The sequence below is a fragment of the Pinus tabuliformis genome, chromosome 8 (assembly GCF_031772625.1).
Source record: "Pinus tabuliformis cultivar Carrire ecotype Pingquan chromosome 8, CPIR1, whole genome shotgun sequence".
NCBI lineage: Eukaryota > Viridiplantae > Streptophyta > Pinopsida > Pinales > Pinaceae > Pinus > Pinus tabuliformis.
The window spans coordinates 815,596,456-815,616,794 of record NC_142294.1 but is presented as its reverse complement, the minus strand read 5'-3'; the positions used below and the strand labels follow the sequence as shown (position 1 = coordinate 815,616,794).

The window sequence follows — 20,339 nt, the reverse complement described above, 5'->3', positions numbered from 1 at the left end:
CTGCGGTTGAAGATGCCTCCAGCTACGTTGCTACAGTTACCAAAAGACCGAATCAACCTAGCCAAACTGAGAAAAACCTGGCTGCTCAATCCAGTAAGCCTCTTAGTAGAAGCCGACAGTTCCCCCGTGCCCAAAACCTCAGAACAATTAAGGCTCGAAGAGATTCTATGATAGGGTATTAACCCTAAATTCTATTGGGAGGGGTGGAGGTGTTGCCCACCGTTTATCCTCCGAACCCTAGAGTCATGGGAGGACTGTTCGAATCACGCTCCCCTAGACGTGTGATGATGACTGCCGGATGCCTACTGGAAATCAGGTCGATATAACCGACGCTGTCATCCTTAGAGTTTATGAATGGTTAGGTCAGTAAAACTGATGCCATGGCATACTCTAGTAGAGGACGGATAGGATGGGAGCGGAAGAGATTAGGAAGGATAGGATGATTTTGAATAGCTTGGGAACCTAATCATTAAAATTATAAACCCAGAAGTATTCAAAACACCAATTTTATAGTATCCTTATATTAAATAAGAATTTAACCTCGGTTTACAATCCTAAGAAGAGTGTACTAATTGCTATCATAAGTAATCATATAAAATAAAAACTTTAACTTCGGGATGAAGTTTTCTGAAGGGGGAGTGTATGTAACGACCTATCTATAAATATAGAAAATGCAAGGATAATAGCGGGCATACGATGCATGCATATGATAGCTACATATGCATGTGTCACATACACCGCACTAGTATTATATACTAAATTAATTATAAGTGCTAAATACCATGACACTTCTTTGAATAGAGGTTCTACTCATCCATCAATATTGCTTAATGTATGGGTAAATATTAAAAGAGGACTATATAAATTATATATTCCAGATTGTTGATAAAAATTATATTAATAAAATAATAAAATAAATTTTAAAATATATAAAAGAAATTAATTAAAAAGGGCACTATGTATAAAGTTATAATGTTTATATTAAAAGAATACTTTAATAAAACACAATGTGATATAGCCCCAAGAGATAGCTCAATCGGTCAAATCAAGTGCCTCGCCAATGGGAGGTCACAGGGTCGAATCCCGAAAGCTCTTGGGGTTAGGTCAGTAAATAGGCCGAGGGGTGTTGATGCCCTTCGGGTGGCGTCCACTCAGTGTTTAAAACCCTGGACGTAGCGGCTACCCACTGACCCGGGTATCCGTGAACCAGTAAGTGAAAAAAAAACACAATGTGATATATTAAAGTATTCTTTTAATATAAAGATTATAACTTTATACATAGTGCCCCTTTTAATTAATTTCTTATATATATTTTAAAATTTATTTTATTAATTTATTAATATAATTTTTATCAACAATCTGGAATATATAATTTATATAGTCCTCTTTTAATATTTACCCATACATTAAGCAATATTGATGGATGAGTAGAACCTCTATTCAAAGAAGTGTCATGGTATTTAGCACTTATGGTTAATTTAGTATATAATACTAGTGCGGTGTATGCGACACATGCATATGTAGCTATCATATGCATGCATCGTATGCCCGCTATTATCCTTGAATTCTCTATATTTATAGATAGGTCGTTACAGGTTCGCCAACATGTTGATCTAGCTGACTGGCCTATGTGATTGCTAATTAATAATATTGTAACAGTCATCAAAAAGGTACAAAAGGGTGCATGAATGAAGGAATTGATTTATCAATTTGCAATTGTATAAGCATAACGTACAGTCTAGACTCCATAATATATGTACCTTTTAGCTTTCATTTGCCTTTTATGTAGGCTAATGAACTTTGACTATATTGAACATATGCATAAGCACAAATAACTCCCTGCAGCTAGACTAAAATTCAATATATGCTCAAACAAGTATTTCATATTACTTGCTTCAGCCACATTCACGATTAAGTTTTGAAATTTCTTTGAAAAGAAAAGTTACATATAAGACTTCTTTGCTAATTTTCCAAAGAGAACAACGGAACCATGATGAAAATCTAACTCTTGGGAGCATTAAAATTGAGCCATGCATTACCAGATCAGATGTATCATAACCATCACACTTTGATGCAGCTTCAGAAGTAACATGATCAGAACACTTCAGGCCACGCTTTAATATTTCATGATTTAATATAGCTGCACGCTCAGCAGCTGCAGGAGCTGGAACTTGAACATGAAAATCAAACCTCCCTATGCAGAACAACAAATGTGCGTTAGAAAACATGTAACTCTACAATTAACCTTAGTGATCATCATGGTGAAATATATACTTCCATTCAAGAATACAATCTAAGACCATGAGAAAGATTATAACACAGAAAAGTTAATTCTCCCAGTAATCAAGTTCCAAACTATATGTTTAATGTTTAAATCATTGGCAACAATCAATTGTAGAGGTGACAATAAACCTGAAGAGCACAAACAGCCAGGCAGTGCCCCTGGGGACTGAACAACAGCCAAAAAGGCAACAAGGCCAAGCCCACAAGCTATCTTCCCTCTATCCTGCTCATACCCAAAAACATTAGAGACGGTTTTACCCTGCATTTAATCAAAGATTGATTACCCTTGCAAAAACAGTCATGAATTTGGAATTTAAAAAGTATATCACAAATTCTACCTAACACTGCCACAGTATGAATAAAAAGCACAGAACATCATTTTGTTCAGTAAATAGGTCAAGGCTTGAAATGAAAAGTTCTGGTACTGTAGAACACCTGACATGCATCCATCAAATCTGCAAGATATTCTGCCAGGCCAATGGCACTGCCAGAGGATTCGGAGCCCTCTGAGCCAGCTGAAAATGAGATAACACTATCTAGGTCATCCAACACTATGATTGATGGTGCATGATCAAGTGCTTCAGACATAGAACTGGAAAGAACCTCTCGAACTGCGTCAGCTTGCTCCCCTGACAACTCAGAACATCTCACAAAGACACTGCCACAAACCTCCATGTGACACTTCAGAAAATCACAACCTTTCAAGATCAAAATATGCAACCTAGGTTCCAGATTATTTTATCAAATATCATGAAAACAATTATATGAAAAAGCAGTCATTTTCTATTATGATCTCATATACTTATTGACTGGAAACAACCTTTTTAAGCAAGTAGTCAATCTATGGGGATGTACTATCCATGCATTAAAGAGGAGAATAAGGCAAGAAAAATACACATGTGCAAGTACATGTTGATCCTCCTCCAGGTGTTGTGCGAGGGCCAATGCCAATTGTGTTTTCCCAGAAGCCTGCAAAAATAAGATATCATCTCCAGTGATTTACACAAGGCTAGGTTATGGGTCACAAAAGACACCATCTGATATTGTACAGGGAAATAAAATGCCATGCGAAATGCTAGTATGCTATATTTTAGCAATTAAAGAATTTCATTTTGATTTGAAACATTGCAAGAATCACATATTTTGAAGAAATGAGGCAATATTCAAAGTAAATGAAACTGAAGAGACATCAAATCCAAAATTTGCTTAGCAGTGATTTTCAAAGGGTGTGAAACTTACGAGAACATTATCAAAACATAGAGTTAACTGTGGGGTGTGGGGGAGGGAGAGAGAGAGAATTCAATAGAATTAATTATTAAACTGTCTATGAGGCCAACTGCCCTAGGGACTAAGATGCTTACACAGAGATATCTTTCTTGGCAGAGCCAAAATTGTCTAACTGTGACAGTCTACAATAAAGAAACTGCATAAAATATTGCAACAGGGGGAAAAAAGATCTGACAAAGCATAAATTTGATCCATGATCACAGTACAAAGAAAGTACTGGACTCATCAAGACACCGCTCTGGCACTTGTAATTCTTGTCACCGTGCTTGCTCTAATCCCTATTGTTTCTCCCCAAAAAGCTTCTTTCCATTTGCTGGGTTTAGTTGGTGTTACCCACCAAAAGTGGTTACCCCTAGGAGAACTTTTCTCCTAACCATCTTCTTCCAGCCGGCAGCCAACAGCACCTGACAACCACCTTGTAAGTTGAAGCCGATGAGATGTAATATCCCCAATTTTGATTTTTCATTTGAAGAGATTAATAGAGTTTATTGGGGAGGTGCTAGGCATAGCACAATTTTATAGTTAGAGTTTAGGAGATGAATTTGCCTTGAGCAGCTTAGGTGAAAAGGCAAGATTGCAGCTGATTGGCAGGTGGAGGCCACAAGAGAGAGAATTCGATCAAGAGGGGTGTGCAGTTGTGGAGGAAGAGAGAATTAAAGGGAATGCACACTTGGGGAGCAAGAGAGAGAAAAAGAAAGGGGGTGAACTAGTGGAGAGTGGGGGCCACCAAGGGAGAGAAAGGCCAACAATTATAAATAGAGCAAGGAGGCTCTCATTTGGGGCATCTTAGATCATTTTAACTTTAATCACTAGTTCTCTTGAACTGCTAAGCCAAGACAACCCGTGTTGTTTAGCACAAGGATTTCCCAAGCGGGAATTCCACCCTCATTTCAGAGAACTTCGAGTGTCTCCCTAGTGAGGCAATTTGGGGAGCTCAATTCAGAGTTTCCATTGGGCATATTTACAGTCATTTCCTTCAATTGGAGTGAGTTTCCCTCAGGCGCAGGAGAGAAACTCATGGCTCTTGGAAGGGCCAGCAAAAAGGGGAGTTTGGGCCAACCAATTAGCAGAGAATTATTCCACAGAGGGCTGGAGTTTCTTGTCAAATTGCAGATCTGTTGGTGAGGCATTTGGGAGAGTTCAACTGCTACAATTCTTGGCCTGCGCAGGGGCTCACTGAGCATTATTGTGCAGTCACTTGTGCAAGGAGAATCTGTGGTGTGGCTACAGAGAAATAAGGGAAATTTTTGGGAGGAAGTACCCTGGTGGGAAGGATATTTCCTAGGAGAGATTTGGAGCATTTTATAGCAGATTTCATCTACGCCAGTTAGAGGTCCATGCACAAATTGGGGTCAACAAGGTACATTGGGACCAGCCCAAACCCTTTCTGGATTTTGATGGGTTTTATGAGGAGAGGCCCTAGTTAAATTCTTAGAATTTTCTGGGCACATTTGAGGGCAAAAACACAAGATTTGCTCCAGCTAGCAGCACCAGTTTTCTTATAACAGGGTGCAGTTATTTGAGCGAACAATTTTACCACTTGGGTCCATGAGATTTTTTTGGGTTATTATGGGTTCCTTGTGACGAGGCTCCAGTTAATTTCCCGAAATTTCTGAGTAGTTTGGAGGCCCGAACCACCAGTTCCACTTCAGCAGCAGTAGTAGTTTACGGGGTCGTGTGAGCTATCAGGGGGGTCCATTTCCAGCATTTGAGACTACATCCTTCCACCTGGGTTTGGCGTGCTTGCTTCTATGGTCCTCATCCTATTGTACTTGATTTATCCATATGAATCAATCTAAGTTGCACGAAATGCCGAAACGTTGCGGAGTTTCCAAAACAGGAACGTTTATAAACGTTACCTCCCAAAAAGGAAAATGTCGGCCAAAACGTTGGCTGAAAGCCATATATATTTATATATATAAAAAGAAATTTATAAATAAGTGAATAACACATTATCTTGCAAGAAAAAAGGGAATAAGACCCATAGATGACAATTTAGAAGGAAAACCAAGTCTATATTAACTCTCATAGATGATTACATAATGGTCGAGTTTCGGTCAAGTTTCGGCCGAGTTTCGGAGTTTTGGGTATGGGTATGTCCCGAAACGTCGGGTTCCTAGAAGTTTCGTGCAACATAGGAATCAATAAAATGGCTCAAGCTTATTTGCCCAATTTCTTGGTGTTTTGCTGGTGCATGCGTATTCGTGATTTTATTTGCTATAACCTAGTTCAAGTGTCTATTATTAGCTATAAATTTCAATTTGGAATATTACCGTGGTATCAGAGCATGATCTTGGCCAGTTGCAGGGAAGCTAGCAAGATCATGATAGTATTGGGCATGCATGCACATTGATTGGTGAGAGTATGGACATCCCAATGACGCAAGAAAGGTGGAGTACATGGAGGATCCAAGAAGAAATCCACAGAAATAATGAGAAAATAATAGAATTAAAAAGAATGTGGGCCTAGTTTTGTAGCAGTAAGGGGATAAACCAAGACCATCTTCATCCTCATGACAGAGACACCAAAGGTGCACAGGCCATGGGTGTGAATCCATTTACACCATGTGGGGGAAGTCAACAAAATCAGGATACCAGACCTCAAAAGGAGTTGACTGGATAGGGGCAATTAGAGGGTGAGACCAAGAGGCATTTCTGCTAGACCACAACCATGTGGTAAAGACATAGGTGCACCTTGATGCACGCTGGACTCGCCAATACACCAATGATCACCCCTACAAAAACAGGTTCACATAAAACCATGAGTCCTCAAGTAGGATCACCTAAAGCTTTCTAATCCTATACATGACGAGATGCACCTGAAGTGAACTACAAGGAACCAGCCATGGTCCAACCAAGACAACAAGATATAGACTGAAGAACAAGACACAGGCCTCGGATACCTAATATAAAACCTCACATGAGGTTACGATGCATTATCTTGTGACCTTGGCCTTACAATAGTGGTGATTCAGTGAATAACGCTGCAAAAGTTTTTATGTACCCCTGCTGACATGCGGGGTAACAGATCCAGAAAGAAACTTATCGGAAATAGCAGGGAAAATATCGGCAAGCATAATCTTGGACATGGAAAACTCGAAAGATTTTGAAAATTGACCACCTGGAAAACTTGGAGAAAAAGAAAAATCAGCAACCTGGAAAACTCAGAAAAGTCAAAAATATCAGGAGAAATGAGAGATATTTGCAACACTGGTAATCAAGATGTTAGACTTCAGCTACTATTATTGCCAGGCACAGACAATTGTACTTGTGTGGTACTAAATGTTTAGTTGGCTAATACTCCCAAGCTCACAGTTCCATGGCCTCAGATGGATACCTCTTTAACAATTTTCCCATTTACAAATCCAGTAAAGCCAATCTGTTTATAATGGCAATTATGTTGTTTTATTACTCGTCTTACAAGCATATATTGAGTAAATCCATCTTAAGTGATAGGCTTCAGCTGTTATATCTCATTCGATAAAAGATTGGGTACTCTATTGACAACAAGTAATGACAGCTATTTCTTCCAATAATTGCATGCATTCTTCCATATTAACACTTGAAAAACATGACTGAAATTGCACATAGTCCTGAAAAGCAATCAAATGCTCTTCAGATTGCCAACCTATTAAAACAGTAAATTATTGTGCAACCAGGCACTTCTATGTTGAAACTAAAATATATAGTTAGCAATTAGCACCCCAGAGTCCAAACAAACATCACTTACAGGTGGTCCATGGAGAAGCACATGACCAGGAAGTGGAAGACAAAGGTTGCTAAAGATCCTGTCCGAATTTGGAGACAGAAGTAATGTCAGCCCTGCAACAATGGCAAAAATCAAATCAGATCCCACACATAAAAATTGGCCCCAAAAAAATACTCAAGTCAATCATGATAGACAAGACAATGGATTTAAGTGAGAGAATAATGAGATACGATTAAGGGCTTCTGAAGCAGCTGTCTCCATCCAGGTCAATGAGGAAAGTGATGACCCACTGCTTCCCTTCAAGTAAATTTCCTTTTCATAAACAATTCGAAGAGGCTGTCCCAGATTTACTTCTGTTCTTTTTGTAGAACCATTTTCACTATTGACTGAAAGCAAGCTCTCTCTAATAGCATAAAGCTGATTATATTTTGCAAGAGATTTCCTGTCAGGTTGACCAACATGCACCTTACCACTTTGTGAACTTTCATTGACATCAGTTACAGACAAAAGAAACACAATCTCATCTGTAGCTTTCCCATTTCCTGCACTTTGATTAGCAACTAGTTGACCATTCTTCTGGCCTTCTCTACCTAAATCTGGAAATACTTCAAAATGCAATACTGTTTCATTCCCTACCACAAATGATCCCAAGTCTTTTCCAGGAAGAAATTTGGTCATAAGACTAGTTTCTCTCATAATCCAAGCCTGTAGAAGGTCTGTGCTCTGACTAGTATTAGAAACATTCTGTTTCTCTTCTTCAGGAGATGGTATGGAAATAAAAGCATCAAGAATGTCCTTATGTTTAATCCAATCAATGTTCTCTCCCCCTTTGACGGATGAATCAAATTCCTTGTTAGTATTTTCACTTTCAATCAGATTTTCCTTCCTGTCCACAGCATCTGAATCATTTTCTTTATGAGATTTATTGTTTTGGAATGGCCTAAAATAAACAGGAGATAATAATAATGCTGGAGGCTTAGTGATTGGCCAGGTGCATTCCTTCACAACGACCCCTGCAATAATATGAAATTTGATCAATCCAAATTGCCTCTTCACAAAAACAGGAGTCATAAGCAGACAGGTATAGCATTCATATACATTACAACCAATAATTTTGTCAAACCTCAAAATTCATATGAAATCAAAATATATTTAAGCTCCTTAAGCTAATTGAAAATATGATACTAGCTTTTCAATACCTAAAAACCATGAATTTAGTAACTTCAATAAATTTAACAATAGACTAGACTGTAAACTTTATTTCCAATAGTTCAATAGGTGCACATTTGACAGTTACAAACGCATGGGAACTCATTGGTGAATATCCACAATAGAATATCATCAGGCAATTCAAGGTCCAAGTACTGCAATGGATTATATCATTGAGTATGACTTTAAGGAAGCTATTGCACATACGAGTGTGAAGATTTGCATGAATGTAATGGCGAAGTGACCGAGCAAGCATGACATGTCCTCTTGCCACTGTTTCCAAAAAGACAAGTCGACAAATAGCTTGTCTGATATCCCCATTATTGTTGTCTATGCTGATACTGTTTGCATTCTCTGGAACATACGACTGGCCCTTTTTTCTTCCATGGTTCTGGATACTTTTATTCCCCGCAGATATAGATGTTAAAAATGCCAATTGCCCATTTAACAATGAAAATCTTTCCCCTGTTCTAGGAGAAATAAAAGCCATGGAAGTAGGAACCAAACCAAATCTGATGCTTCCACTCTCAAATGATTGTACCAGATTTCTGTCTAGCTCTTGTACTCGCAATAATGCCTTGGTGGTGACACTTTTATCGTGAGATTTAACTGCTTCAGTTATATTTGAAGACAGGTCCCTTTTGCGCTGCTTTGGGGCCACCGCAAGCTCTGTTCCTGGAACCAATTGCACTGGCATATAACCACCAAATAAGTATTTAAGGCAATGCAAAAACAGAAACAGAATAAACAGCACATAATAAACTTGCCAAAGGGATACTACATGCAGGTAAAATATCTGTCAAATATAAATAATAAATGATGATACTCAACCACTCATATCCAACTCTCTCAAAGAAAAATTACCACTTGCACCTGTAGTGTTTTCTCACTATCTGTACAAATGAGTGTCACTTATTCTGCTTACACAAGTGACTAATACACATCATCCTCATATTTTCCTAGTTTATTTGAACCCTCTCTGAGGAAAATACAGAAATATATGTCTAAAACATTAACATTGAAACAAGGATACAAACTGACAATAAAGGCCTGCAGGAAACAGGAATCGATGACATGCAATGAATAACATTTCATAGCAGAGATTCCATTAGTCAGTCAGATTTTGATTTGTGGTTGCTCACACTCAAGGTTGAAACATATGCCCAACATAATTAGATGCCCAGGCTCCGAAGAAGCAATTGATGTCAGTCGCTTTCACCCCTCTAATCAGGAACAATGGTCCCAGTGACCAAGGAAATTCTCCAAAACATTATGCATAACATAAACAAATATTCAAAACTATGATTGAGAAAAGAAACCAGCTTCAGCTGAATATGAATCTAGATTTCAACTATTCAGGATCCATATGAACAATTTATCTGGACTTTGAAAAATGGTCCTTCGATAGAAATAAAAGTTACAAAGACAATGATTACTTGGTTACGACTTGTCCTTAAAAGCCAAAGCGAAGAAGCATCCTTCCAGAATGAGCATTACACCACAGATAAATTTAAGAAACAAAGAAAATTTTCAGCAAAAAGGAGGAAGAATGAGATCTTGTTTTTTAAAAAATCAAGACAAGAAATTCCTTCTGGTTCCAGAAAATTTATTCATCAAATCTAGTTTGCCCAAATCTCAGAAGAGAAACTTACAACTAGTGAAAAGGAGTAACAGATGCCAATAAAACAAGAAAACGGAGACCTTTGATATGGTTTCTCTCTTATGAGTAGAAAACGAAATTGATATTGAAAAGTTAAAAATGCCTACAACAAGTCAACTGGACAGAAAGAAATGACATTGTAGAGAACAACCAGTAAGGAAATTACTAAAGCATCTCCCAAAGGCACTATATCCAAGCTAAACAGTAAACAGCGCAAAAAAGGATACACTAGAATAAGGTCAAAGTCAGAAAACTGGTTACAGGATGCCATGGAAAAGCCAAAATCATAACCAAGCAATCATTTCCTGATATCTAAAGCAGGAAAAATCAACCGACTAGAATTCAGAAGCAAATTCAATGGAGAATCAAGGCTCTGCAAGATAAAAAGACGAGGCTGACTGAAGTCTGAAATATAAAGGAAGAAAGAAATATGGATGGAATTACTTATCTCGGACCAAGGAACAAATATAGTTGAGATTCAGACCTTTCACTTTGATGTAAACGGTTGCATGTCTGTTAAAGGCTGAAGACAAGGTCCAAGTCTCACCTTTCTTGTGTTAAAATAGTATCTGTATGCACACACAATAAAAAGACTATTCGATTCAAAATTACGAACAGAAACATTCAATAATCAAGATTTATTGCAATCCTCTACTCTTCTTTTTTTTTCATGGAAAACCTTGCAGGATGTAAAAAAGGATACCCTAAAATAAGGGCACAGTGGAAAAACTGGCTATAGTAGGCCATGGAAAAGGCAAAATCATAACCAAGCACTCATTTCCTGATATCCAAAGCAGGAAAAGCAACCTAGTAGAACTAAGAAGAAAATTCAATGGACAATTAAGCTTCTATAAGATAAAAAGACAAGAGGCTGACCAAAAAATAAAGGAAGAAAGGCATATGATTAGAAGCACATATCTCCGATCAAGGAAGAATATAATGGAGAATGAGACCTTTAATTTTGATGTCAATGATTGCATGATTGTCAAAGGCAGAAGACAATGGCCAAGTCTTACCGTTCTTGTGTTAAAATAGTGTGCGCACACATATACACAATAAAAAGACTATAAAATTCAAAATTACAAACAGAAACATTGAAGATTTATTGCAATATTCTACTCTTGGTTTTTTTGAAGGAAAAGCTTCACACAACACCCAACCCCAACCCCACCCCCACCAAACATGATCGGAACATATGTCTCAACTGTATCCATGATGTTAGTAATTGAGGAGTAATCTCTGTATTTATTGCTGTAAGATATTTCAAAGACTCAAATTGAAGAAAGTTCCTCTACAGAAGAAGTAGACAAGGCTTTTAACTCTTTCCTTTCAAAGTTTGTTTCGCTTCCCTGAAAGAACAATTTATATGTTCTCTAATGCAAAAGGCTCATAAACAAGTTGCAGCAAAAACGATATTAAATTGGCGGTTGTCTGAAACTGCAGAACCTGCATTAGTGACTTCCCTCGCACCCTTGCCCCACCAAATGACATCAAACGTTGATTCCAACAGTTTTTAAAGAGATTGTTATCGCTTTAGCATGGTGTAGTACTCACCAGATTCCTTTCCAGATATTGTCACTATGCATGACCTCATTTTCCTCACTAAAATGGATAAAAGCCCTCAAAAGAATTTACAACCAGTGTCTAGATATGATTGTGTTTTTTCTTTTGGACGGTGTACTCGCCAATTTAATGAGGTTTCTGGCTCATGACCAAGCCTGTTGGGTGCAGAAAGCCAGAACAAGAAATGGGAGCTGGGCAGAAAAGGAAAGCACAATTTTCAAAAAGTTTCCGGGGGCAAAGCATTTCAGGAGCATTTTTTATATAGCACAAGTTTTAATCTAAGTTACCTGACACATCCATATGCCTCCCATGTCATGTGTTTTCCATGTCGGACAAGACATGATGAGGACATCTATTGGGCACGTCCTATTCACACAACCCATGCCCAGCATGTGCCCTTATCATGTCCAGAAATTCGGACAAGTGTCCTGCAGAAAAGTGACCACGTGGTTCATAAAAACCATTTTTTCCCCTCATTCAAACTCATTTTCACTCACAGGTTGGAGGTCTAAGAGGTTTTGGAGTGCAGCTAAGCTGCTAAGGGCTATTAAGCAGTGATAGAAGGGATTCCAAGTGCTGGATAATTCGTTTTATCCACCAGTTTTCAAGATTTTTCCTACAGCAGTCCATTTTCTTCTTCATTTCACAGAAATCATGGCTCAATCACCAAGGGCAGCTGGAAAAGGAAAAAGGATAGGGAGGAATGCCCCCATTGATGATGTCGCCCCTCACTCATTTTCATCAGGCTCTGATAGTGTTCCATCTGTTGGAAGTGGGGCCGCAACAGCAGCTTCAAATGCTGAACAAAACATTGTTTTAGCAAGACAGTAGGCTCAAGAACAAAAGTATCCATTGTGTAAGTATGTTACAAGACATCGAGGGCCCAGGACCAAGTTAAAGGGACGAGGAGATATTTTTAGGACATGTAGTTTTTGCCATAGTCAATTTAAGACCACCTACTTCCGAGTTAAGGGCCATTTATTGGGCACACCTTGTGGACTTGGACAATGTCCAGAGGTGAATGCATCGAAACAAAGAGAATTAAAAAGAGAGGACAATATTGGCATGGCAATGGTAGCAGCTGCATGTAGGAAAACCAAGAACAAGGATCCTCTTCCATTCTTGACTAAATCATCTAGCAATTATCCATTTGGGAGTGGGAGTGTAATTCAAGCAACAAAATAGATGACAGCTGATCCAATGAACAAGATATTTCAGCGAGAGGCAAGATGAGATTGATCTTACCATTGAGTTTAGTTTTCTATCTCAACTTCATCTCATTTAATGTTGCACGATCACCTTTGTTTAATGAGATCTGTCAAGCTCAATGTTGCACAAAGGGGGAGCAATTTTTAAAAGAGAAGTGTCGAAAACATCATTTTCCAAAAATCCCTTAAAGCAAAGCATCCCGAAAGCATCTATTCTATGTGTGTGTGTGTGTCTAAGTGTGTGTGTGTGTGTGTATTATATTGCATTTATATTCAAGAAATTAGTTGCAAATATATGAAAACAATGAACATGCATATTTGTACATAAATCAACATAGGAATACATCTATAGTACATTAATGACTAATTATTTGAGCATCAACCATATAGATTCTAGCAATTACAAACAAACATGATTGCATGATCGTCAAAGGCAGAAGACAATAGCCAAGTCTCACCGTTCTTGTGTTAAAATAGTGTGTGCACACATATACACCAGTGTTCCATAGAGACGCGTCCCCCAGGGTCGGGTGTGCGCACCCCTCGCACCCCACGCACCTGGGACAAGGGGACGTCTGGAGAAACGTTTCCCCATGTCCCCCTTTTGGGGAGATGCAGGGGACGCAGGGGGGCGTTTCCCCAGTGTGGGGGACGTGACTCCCCAAAAGGGGGACGCCCCTCAAAATGGGCTATGCGCCCCCCCTTAAATTTGCTTGTAAACAATGATTTATGACAGGGAAAACCTAGTATTTGACCATATTTCCCTACTAATGCTATGCAATTCATGGTAATGTTAAAATGAAAAATAAAGGAGAATGTCACTTTTACTTAAATTTTTAACGTTACCATGAAATGACTCAAGATGTTTGAGAGTGGTTCCGACCTCATTGGATTTCATATGGAGAAAGTAGAATTTTAGATCTCACTCAAAATCTAGCAGCCTTAACAGTTTTTCAAGAATTCAAGATTCAATGGATTGCAATGTTTCCCTTGCATTTTGTCATGTACAAGGGGGTATGAAATTAGTATTTAATCAAGAGCACCAAGCCCTCTGTGTATTTTAGAGTGACTTTTAGACTCATCACTCCATTGTTTTTTAGTTTTAGCTATATCAATTTACTATTCCAGACTTTAGATTTTAGTATCTATTATAGTCTATTTTTCTTAGTACTAATTAGATTCTAGAATGATGAATGATGAATTTAAATTTTAAATCAATTTAGAATCTAGAATGATGAATTTAATTTTTAAATCAATGTAGATTCTAGAATGGTGAATAATGAATAATGAATATGGATCAGAGTATTTCATTATTGAATCTCATGGTCTATGGATGAATCATGTATGTATTAGTAAGGATGATGAGTATGGATCAATGTATTTCATTATTTAATTCAAATATGTATGTATTATTGTATTTATGCTTTCATTATAGAATATGAATTTGATATATATATATATATATATATATTAAAAAAAAAAATTATATACCTCGACGACCCCCCGTCCCCCGTAAATTTCCCTAAAATTTGAGGGTACTCCCACACGTCTCCTTTGCGCGTCTCCCTGCACCCGCGTCCCCTCGTCTCGGAGTCTTGGTGGAACATTGATATACACAATAAAAAGACTATAAAATTCAAAATTACGAACAGAAACATTGAAGATTTATTGCAATCTTCTACTCTTGGCTTTTTCAAAGGAAACGCTTCACGCACTCTCCACCCCAACCCCCACCAAACATGATAGGAACATATGTCTCAACTGTATCCATGATGTTAGTAATTGAGGAGTAAGCTCTGTATTTATTGCTGTAAGATATTTCAAAGACTCAGATTGAAGAAAGTTCCTCTACACGTAGTAGACAAAGCTTTTAACTCTTTCCTTTCAAAGTTTGTTTTGCTTCCCTGAAAGAAAAATTTATATGTTCTCTAATGCAAAAGGCTCGTAAACAAGTTGCAGCGAAAAGGACATTAAATTGGCAGTTGTCTGAAACTGAACCTGCATTAGTGACTTCCCTCCCACCCTTTCTCCACCAAATGACATCAAACGTTGATTCCGACAGGTTTTAAAGATCTTGTTATCGCTTTAGCATGGTGTAGTACTCCACAAATTCCTTTCCAGATATTGTCACTATGCATGATCTCATTTTCCTCACTAAAATGGATAAAAGCCCTCAATTGAATTTACAACCAGTGTCTAGATACTATTGTGTTTTTTTATTTTTATTTTAGACAGTGTACTCGCCAATTTAGTGAGGTTTCTAGCTCATGACCAAGGCTGTTGGGAGCAGAAAGTTGGAACAAGAAGTGGGCGCTGAAGCAGAAGAGAAAAGTGTTGATTTGGGGTAGCATCGGTTGTGCTCTAGCCATGAAAATTGGTGGAGAGGCTAAAGCACATGAGATCTCCAAGAACCAAAAATGGTTTGGGCAGATTCTAACCGGTTTGGGAGATATTAAAATAATTAATATTTTTAATTGAGTTCCTAAGTCTAAACTTAGGAAAAATAAAATATTAATGGGTATTAATATAAAACTAGGTTAGAATGTTCCAAAAGTCATGGATCAAGCCAAATCTAATCTTAGTTGTTGATTAGAGATTTAATCTCAGCCTTTGATGGACCAACAAGAAAAGTATAAGAGGAGGCTTAAGGGTCAGTTGGAGAATACACTAGAGTGATCAATCATTCTATTCTCTAGAGCGGGGTTTGCTAAGAGAGATAGAATCAGTGATCAGCAGTGAGGGGCAGTGAATACATAGCAGAGAGGCAAAGTTGGTTCCAGACAGACAACGCAAAGCCCGGAGAGGTTGACGCAGAGGCAGCTGGGTGCTACGCAGAAGCAGCCAGGAGTTGCGCAGAGCCAGGAGAGGCCAGCGTGTGAGACGCAGAGGATCTAGGGGTTGACGCAGAAGCTCCAGAAGCTAACGCAGAGGCTAGTAGAGTTGCCGCAAGGCCAAGAGGCAGCGCTAGAAGGATTTCGTGGGACAGACTAGGTGTTGGTGAGCCAGATAGGGTGACACGATCCCTATTAGAGTGACATAGAGCAGTGGGAGCTACAATTGTTGTTGTGGGATCGTTCATCCGATGATTATTCAGCCGAAATATCTGTCTCCGAGGAGAGGTACTACTGTCGAGGGCATTCTCTGTTGGGTGAGCCATTTTTGGCACCCTGGTTGTATTCTGAAAACTGCATAATAATAAAACCCTCTGAATAGCTACACCGGTTTTCCCACATTGGGTTTTTCCAGGGGCATTGGTCCAAAAATAACGGTGTCACTTGTGTGCTTGTTTTCTTTCAGTTGATGATCTGTAGATGTTGATACTGTACTTGTGTTTATTTTCAGTGTTTACATGACAAATAACTTGTTAAGTAATTAAACAAGTAGGAAGAAATAAACCAGATAGTACAGGAAGAATTCTAACGAATTAAACGTAGAAATTCCAAAATGTTATCAAAGCATGGTTGCAAATCACAAGATAACTGAAGGCATCAACTAGCAAAGTAGTAACAGCGGATGCAGCTGTCCCGAGTGACAGAGCTAATCCGTGCAGAAGGAGACAGAGGAAGGAGTGATGCAGAGAAACTGTGTCATCATTCTGGACCAGAGAAAGACAGCGCAGAGGCTAAGGGAGGCAGAATCAGGCTCACGCAGAGGCCAGGAGGGCTGACGCAGTTGGCTAGGGGAGTTGATTTGCTGGTTTCGGGATTGCGCAGAGCCAAGTGGCTCAATCCTGCAGTGGCTGGGGTATAGGAGGCTACGGGTAATTTGCGGAGCAAAGCTGGTGGGGTATTGTGGTCAGAACAGTACCTAACAGGGCAAGACCAAGGAGGGATTTCCAAAAGGGAAATCAAGACTCAGAGGGATTCAAACCGAGAACTTCTAGACGGGAAGTTGAGAGACTCAGCAAGAGTTGAACATAGGACTTCCAAGAGGGAAGTAGAGAGACTCGGAGGAGTTGGAAGAAGAGCAGCGTAATGGCCATGAATGGACTAAGAGATCAGGATAGGTTGGACGGAGCATCCAACTTCGTGGTCTTAAAGGCCAGGATCTTGTCCATTCTAGACAAATGTCACATCAAGGACTTCACCTTGAAAACAATAGCGATCCCAGTTAACCTAGATGAAAATGAGAAGTACGAGGAGGCAATGGCCAGGGCGAAGTGCATCATCCTTGATGGGGTCAAAGATCATGTGGTGTCGCATATTGCCGAGAAGGACACGGCAAATGAGATGTGGGATGCCCTGAAGAAATTGTATCAGCATACTTCCGTGCAAAGAAGATGTTACTTGAAAAGCAGTTGCAGTCATACCAGATGCAGAAGAGAGAGCAGATAGATGTCTTTCTCAGTTGATTGAAGGAGATCTGTGACCAGCTAACTTCCATAGGGGCCACGCCGGATCAGGAATTAATGGTAAGGACCGCATTGAACACAGTCTCAGACGATTGGGAGGTATTTGTCCAGATCATACTGGGCAGGTCGAGCCTTCCAGATTGGGAGGAATTGTGGGCGGCGCTTCGCCAAGAAGAGATCAGACGGGTGACCAAGGCGGGGAGTAGTGGAAAACGGGTCAAAATCAAGAAGGAGGAAAAAGAGGATGCGGCTCTAGAATCTGCAGGAAAGCAGGAGAAGAGAAAGAAAAGGAACTCTCCAAGGTCAAATGCTTCCATTGTGGGGAACTGGGTCACTTTGCGAAACAGTGTCCTAGGAAGAAGAGTAAGAGAGAGGCTTCTGAGACCAAGGCAACGCCAGTGAGGGCGGAGAAATAAGTCGAGGAGGATGACGATTGTGCCATGAGTGCTCATGTACCTTTAGAGAAGAGGTGGGGAGACATCAAGCTGTAGTCAAATGGACTACAGGCAATGAAGGGCAAGATCCTTGAGGTACCCAACCTCTTGGATTATACCTTGCTACGAGAGCCCCAAAGAGGAGTAGCAGGACTGGCGGATGTCGATAGAGACGAATGTGGATGAAGCAGCAGAGAGTGCTACAGTGCAAGAGTCCCTGGACAGCGCGAGGCTAGCAGGCTGCAACGATGCAAGATGCAGGGAGTTGTTGCAGAAGCGCAAAGGTCAGTAGAGGGAGCACTTGTTAGCAGCAGAGGGAGCTTCAGCATCAGGAGTGTCTCTAGCCTGACAGGGATGTTAGAGTTGGGTGGATCAGTTACTTACTTCTCAGTAACTGAGTTGCAGTGCAGCAGTTAGCAATGGCAGTGCTATCGGTAGCATGATGCAACATGATGAGAGGGGATGCAGTGCAGATGCAGTGTTGGGAGAATGGACCAGCAGCAGCACATATGCAGAGGGAGTTGTTGTATGGATGCAGCAGTGGCAGTGGCAGGGCCATGGGCAGCAGTACAGGATGCAGCAGTGTAGAGGATGTTGGGCAAGGAGGCCTAGCATCAGCACAAGGACTGATGTTGGATAATCAGGGTGATGCTCAGTGTGGAGTATTACTAGAGCACAGTCCTTGCTAAGAGGGAGTGTTGATTTGGGGTAGCATCGGATGTGATCTAGCCATGAAAATTGGTGGAGAGGCTAAATCACATGAGATCTCCAAGACCCAGAAATGGTTTGGGCAAATTCTATCCAGTTTGGGAGATATTAAAATAATTAATATTTTTAATGGAGTTCCTAAGTCTAAACTTAGGAAAAATAAAATATTAATGGGTATTAATATAAAACTAGGTTAGAATGTTCCAAAAGTCATGGATCAAGCCAAATCTAATCTTAGTCGTTGATTAGAGATTTAATCTCGGTCATTGATGGACCAATGAGAAAAGTATAAGAGGAGGCTTGAGGGTCAGTTGGAGAATACACCAAAGTGATCAATCATTCTATTCTTTAGAGCGGGGTTTGCTAAGAGAAATAGAATCAGTGATCAGCAGCGAGGGGCAGTGAATACATAGCAGAGAGGCAGAGTTGGTACCAAAGAGACAGCGCAGAGCCCGGAGAGGTTGATGCAGAGGCAGCTGGGTGCTACGCAGAAGCAGTCAGGAGCTACGCAGAGCCAAGAGAGACCATCCTGTGAGATGCAAAGGCTCTAGGGGCTGACGCAAAAGCTCCAGAAGCTGACGCAGAGGCTAGCAGAGCTGACGTAGGGCCAAGAGGCAGCGCTAGAAGGATTTCATGGGACAGACTAAGTGTTGGTGAGCCAGATAGGGTGACGCAATCCCTATCAGAGTGATGCAAAGTAGTGGGAGTTGCAATTGTTGCTGTGGGATCGTTCATCCGGTGATTATTCAGCCGGAATATCTATCTCCGAGGAGAGGTACTACTGCCGAGGGCATTCTCTGTTGGGTGAGCCATTTCTGGCACCCTGGTTATATTCTGAAAACTGCATAATAATAAAACCCTCTTAATAGCTGCACCAATTTTCCCGCATTGGGTTTTTCCAGGAACATTGGTCCAAAAATAACGGTGTCACTTGTGTGCTTGTTTTCTTTCAGTTGATGATCTGTAGATGTTGATACTGTACTTGTGTTTATTTTCAGTATTTACATGGTAAATAACTTGTTAAGTAATTAAACAAGTAGGAAGAAATAAACCAGATAGTATAGAAAGAATTTCTAATGAGTTAAACTTAGAAATTCGAACAAAAAGCGCAATTTTCTAAAAGTTTCCGGGGGCGAAGCATTTCGTGAGTATTTTTTATATAACACATGTTTTAATCTAAGTTACCTGACACATCCATATACCTCCCATGTCATGTATTTTTCATGTCGGTCACGACATGATGAGGACATGTGTTGAGCACATGTCCTATTCACACAACACGTGCCCAACATGTGCCCTTATCATGTCCAGAAATTTGGACACATGTCCTTCAGAAAAGTGACCCTGTGGTCCATAAAAACCGATTTTTCCCCTCATTCAAACTCATTTTCACTCACAGGTTGGAGGTCTAAGAGGTTTTAGAGTGCATCTAAGGGCTATTAAGTAGTGTTAGAAGGGATTCCAAGTGCTGGAAAAGTCGTTTTATCCACTAGTTTTCAAGATTTTTCCTACAGCGGTCCATCTTCTTCATTTCACAGAAATCATGGCTCAATCACCAAGGGCAGCTAGAAAAGGACGAAGGAGAGGGAGGAATGCCCCCATTGATGATGTCGCCCCTCATGCATTTTCAAATTTCATCAGACTCTGCTAGTGTTCCATCTGTTGGAAGTGGGGTTGCAACAGCAGCTTCAAATGTTGAACAGAACATTGTTTTAGCAAGACAATAGGCTCAAGAACAAAAGTATCCATTGTGTAAGTATGTTACAAGACATCAAGGGCCCAGGACCAAGTTAAAGGGATGAGAAGATGTTTTTTGGACATGTAGTTTTTGCCATAGTCAATTTAAGAGCACCTACTTTCGAGTTAAGGGTCATTTGTTGGGCACACCTTGTAGACTTGGAGAATATCCAGAAGTGAATGCATCCAAA

The 20,339-nt window shown here is 39.8% G+C and overlaps 1 protein-coding gene across 3 annotated transcripts in view; it reads right to left on the bottom strand.

Annotated features, from left to right (window-relative positions):
* PEX1 (peroxisome 1) overlaps positions 1 to 20,339 on the bottom strand; it is a 326,445-nt gene that overhangs the window by 203,931 nt on the left and 102,175 nt on the right. For all 3 annotated transcript variants that reach the window (XM_089372907.1, XM_089372909.1, XM_089372908.1), the window contains exons 4-10: positions 8,695 to 9,177; positions 7,509 to 8,291; positions 7,300 to 7,391; positions 3,179 to 3,252; positions 2,719 to 2,941; positions 2,413 to 2,506; positions 2,040 to 2,194 (exon numbers count right to left, since the gene is read on the bottom strand). In XM_089372907.1, the coding sequence (XP_089229033.1) occupies positions 2,040 to 2,194; positions 2,413 to 2,506; positions 2,719 to 2,941; positions 3,179 to 3,252; positions 7,300 to 7,391; positions 7,509 to 8,291; positions 8,695 to 9,177 (1,904 nt within the window). The remainder of the gene's footprint in view (positions 1 to 2,039; positions 2,195 to 2,412; positions 2,507 to 2,718; positions 2,942 to 3,178; positions 3,253 to 7,299; positions 7,392 to 7,508; positions 8,292 to 8,694; positions 9,178 to 20,339) is intronic.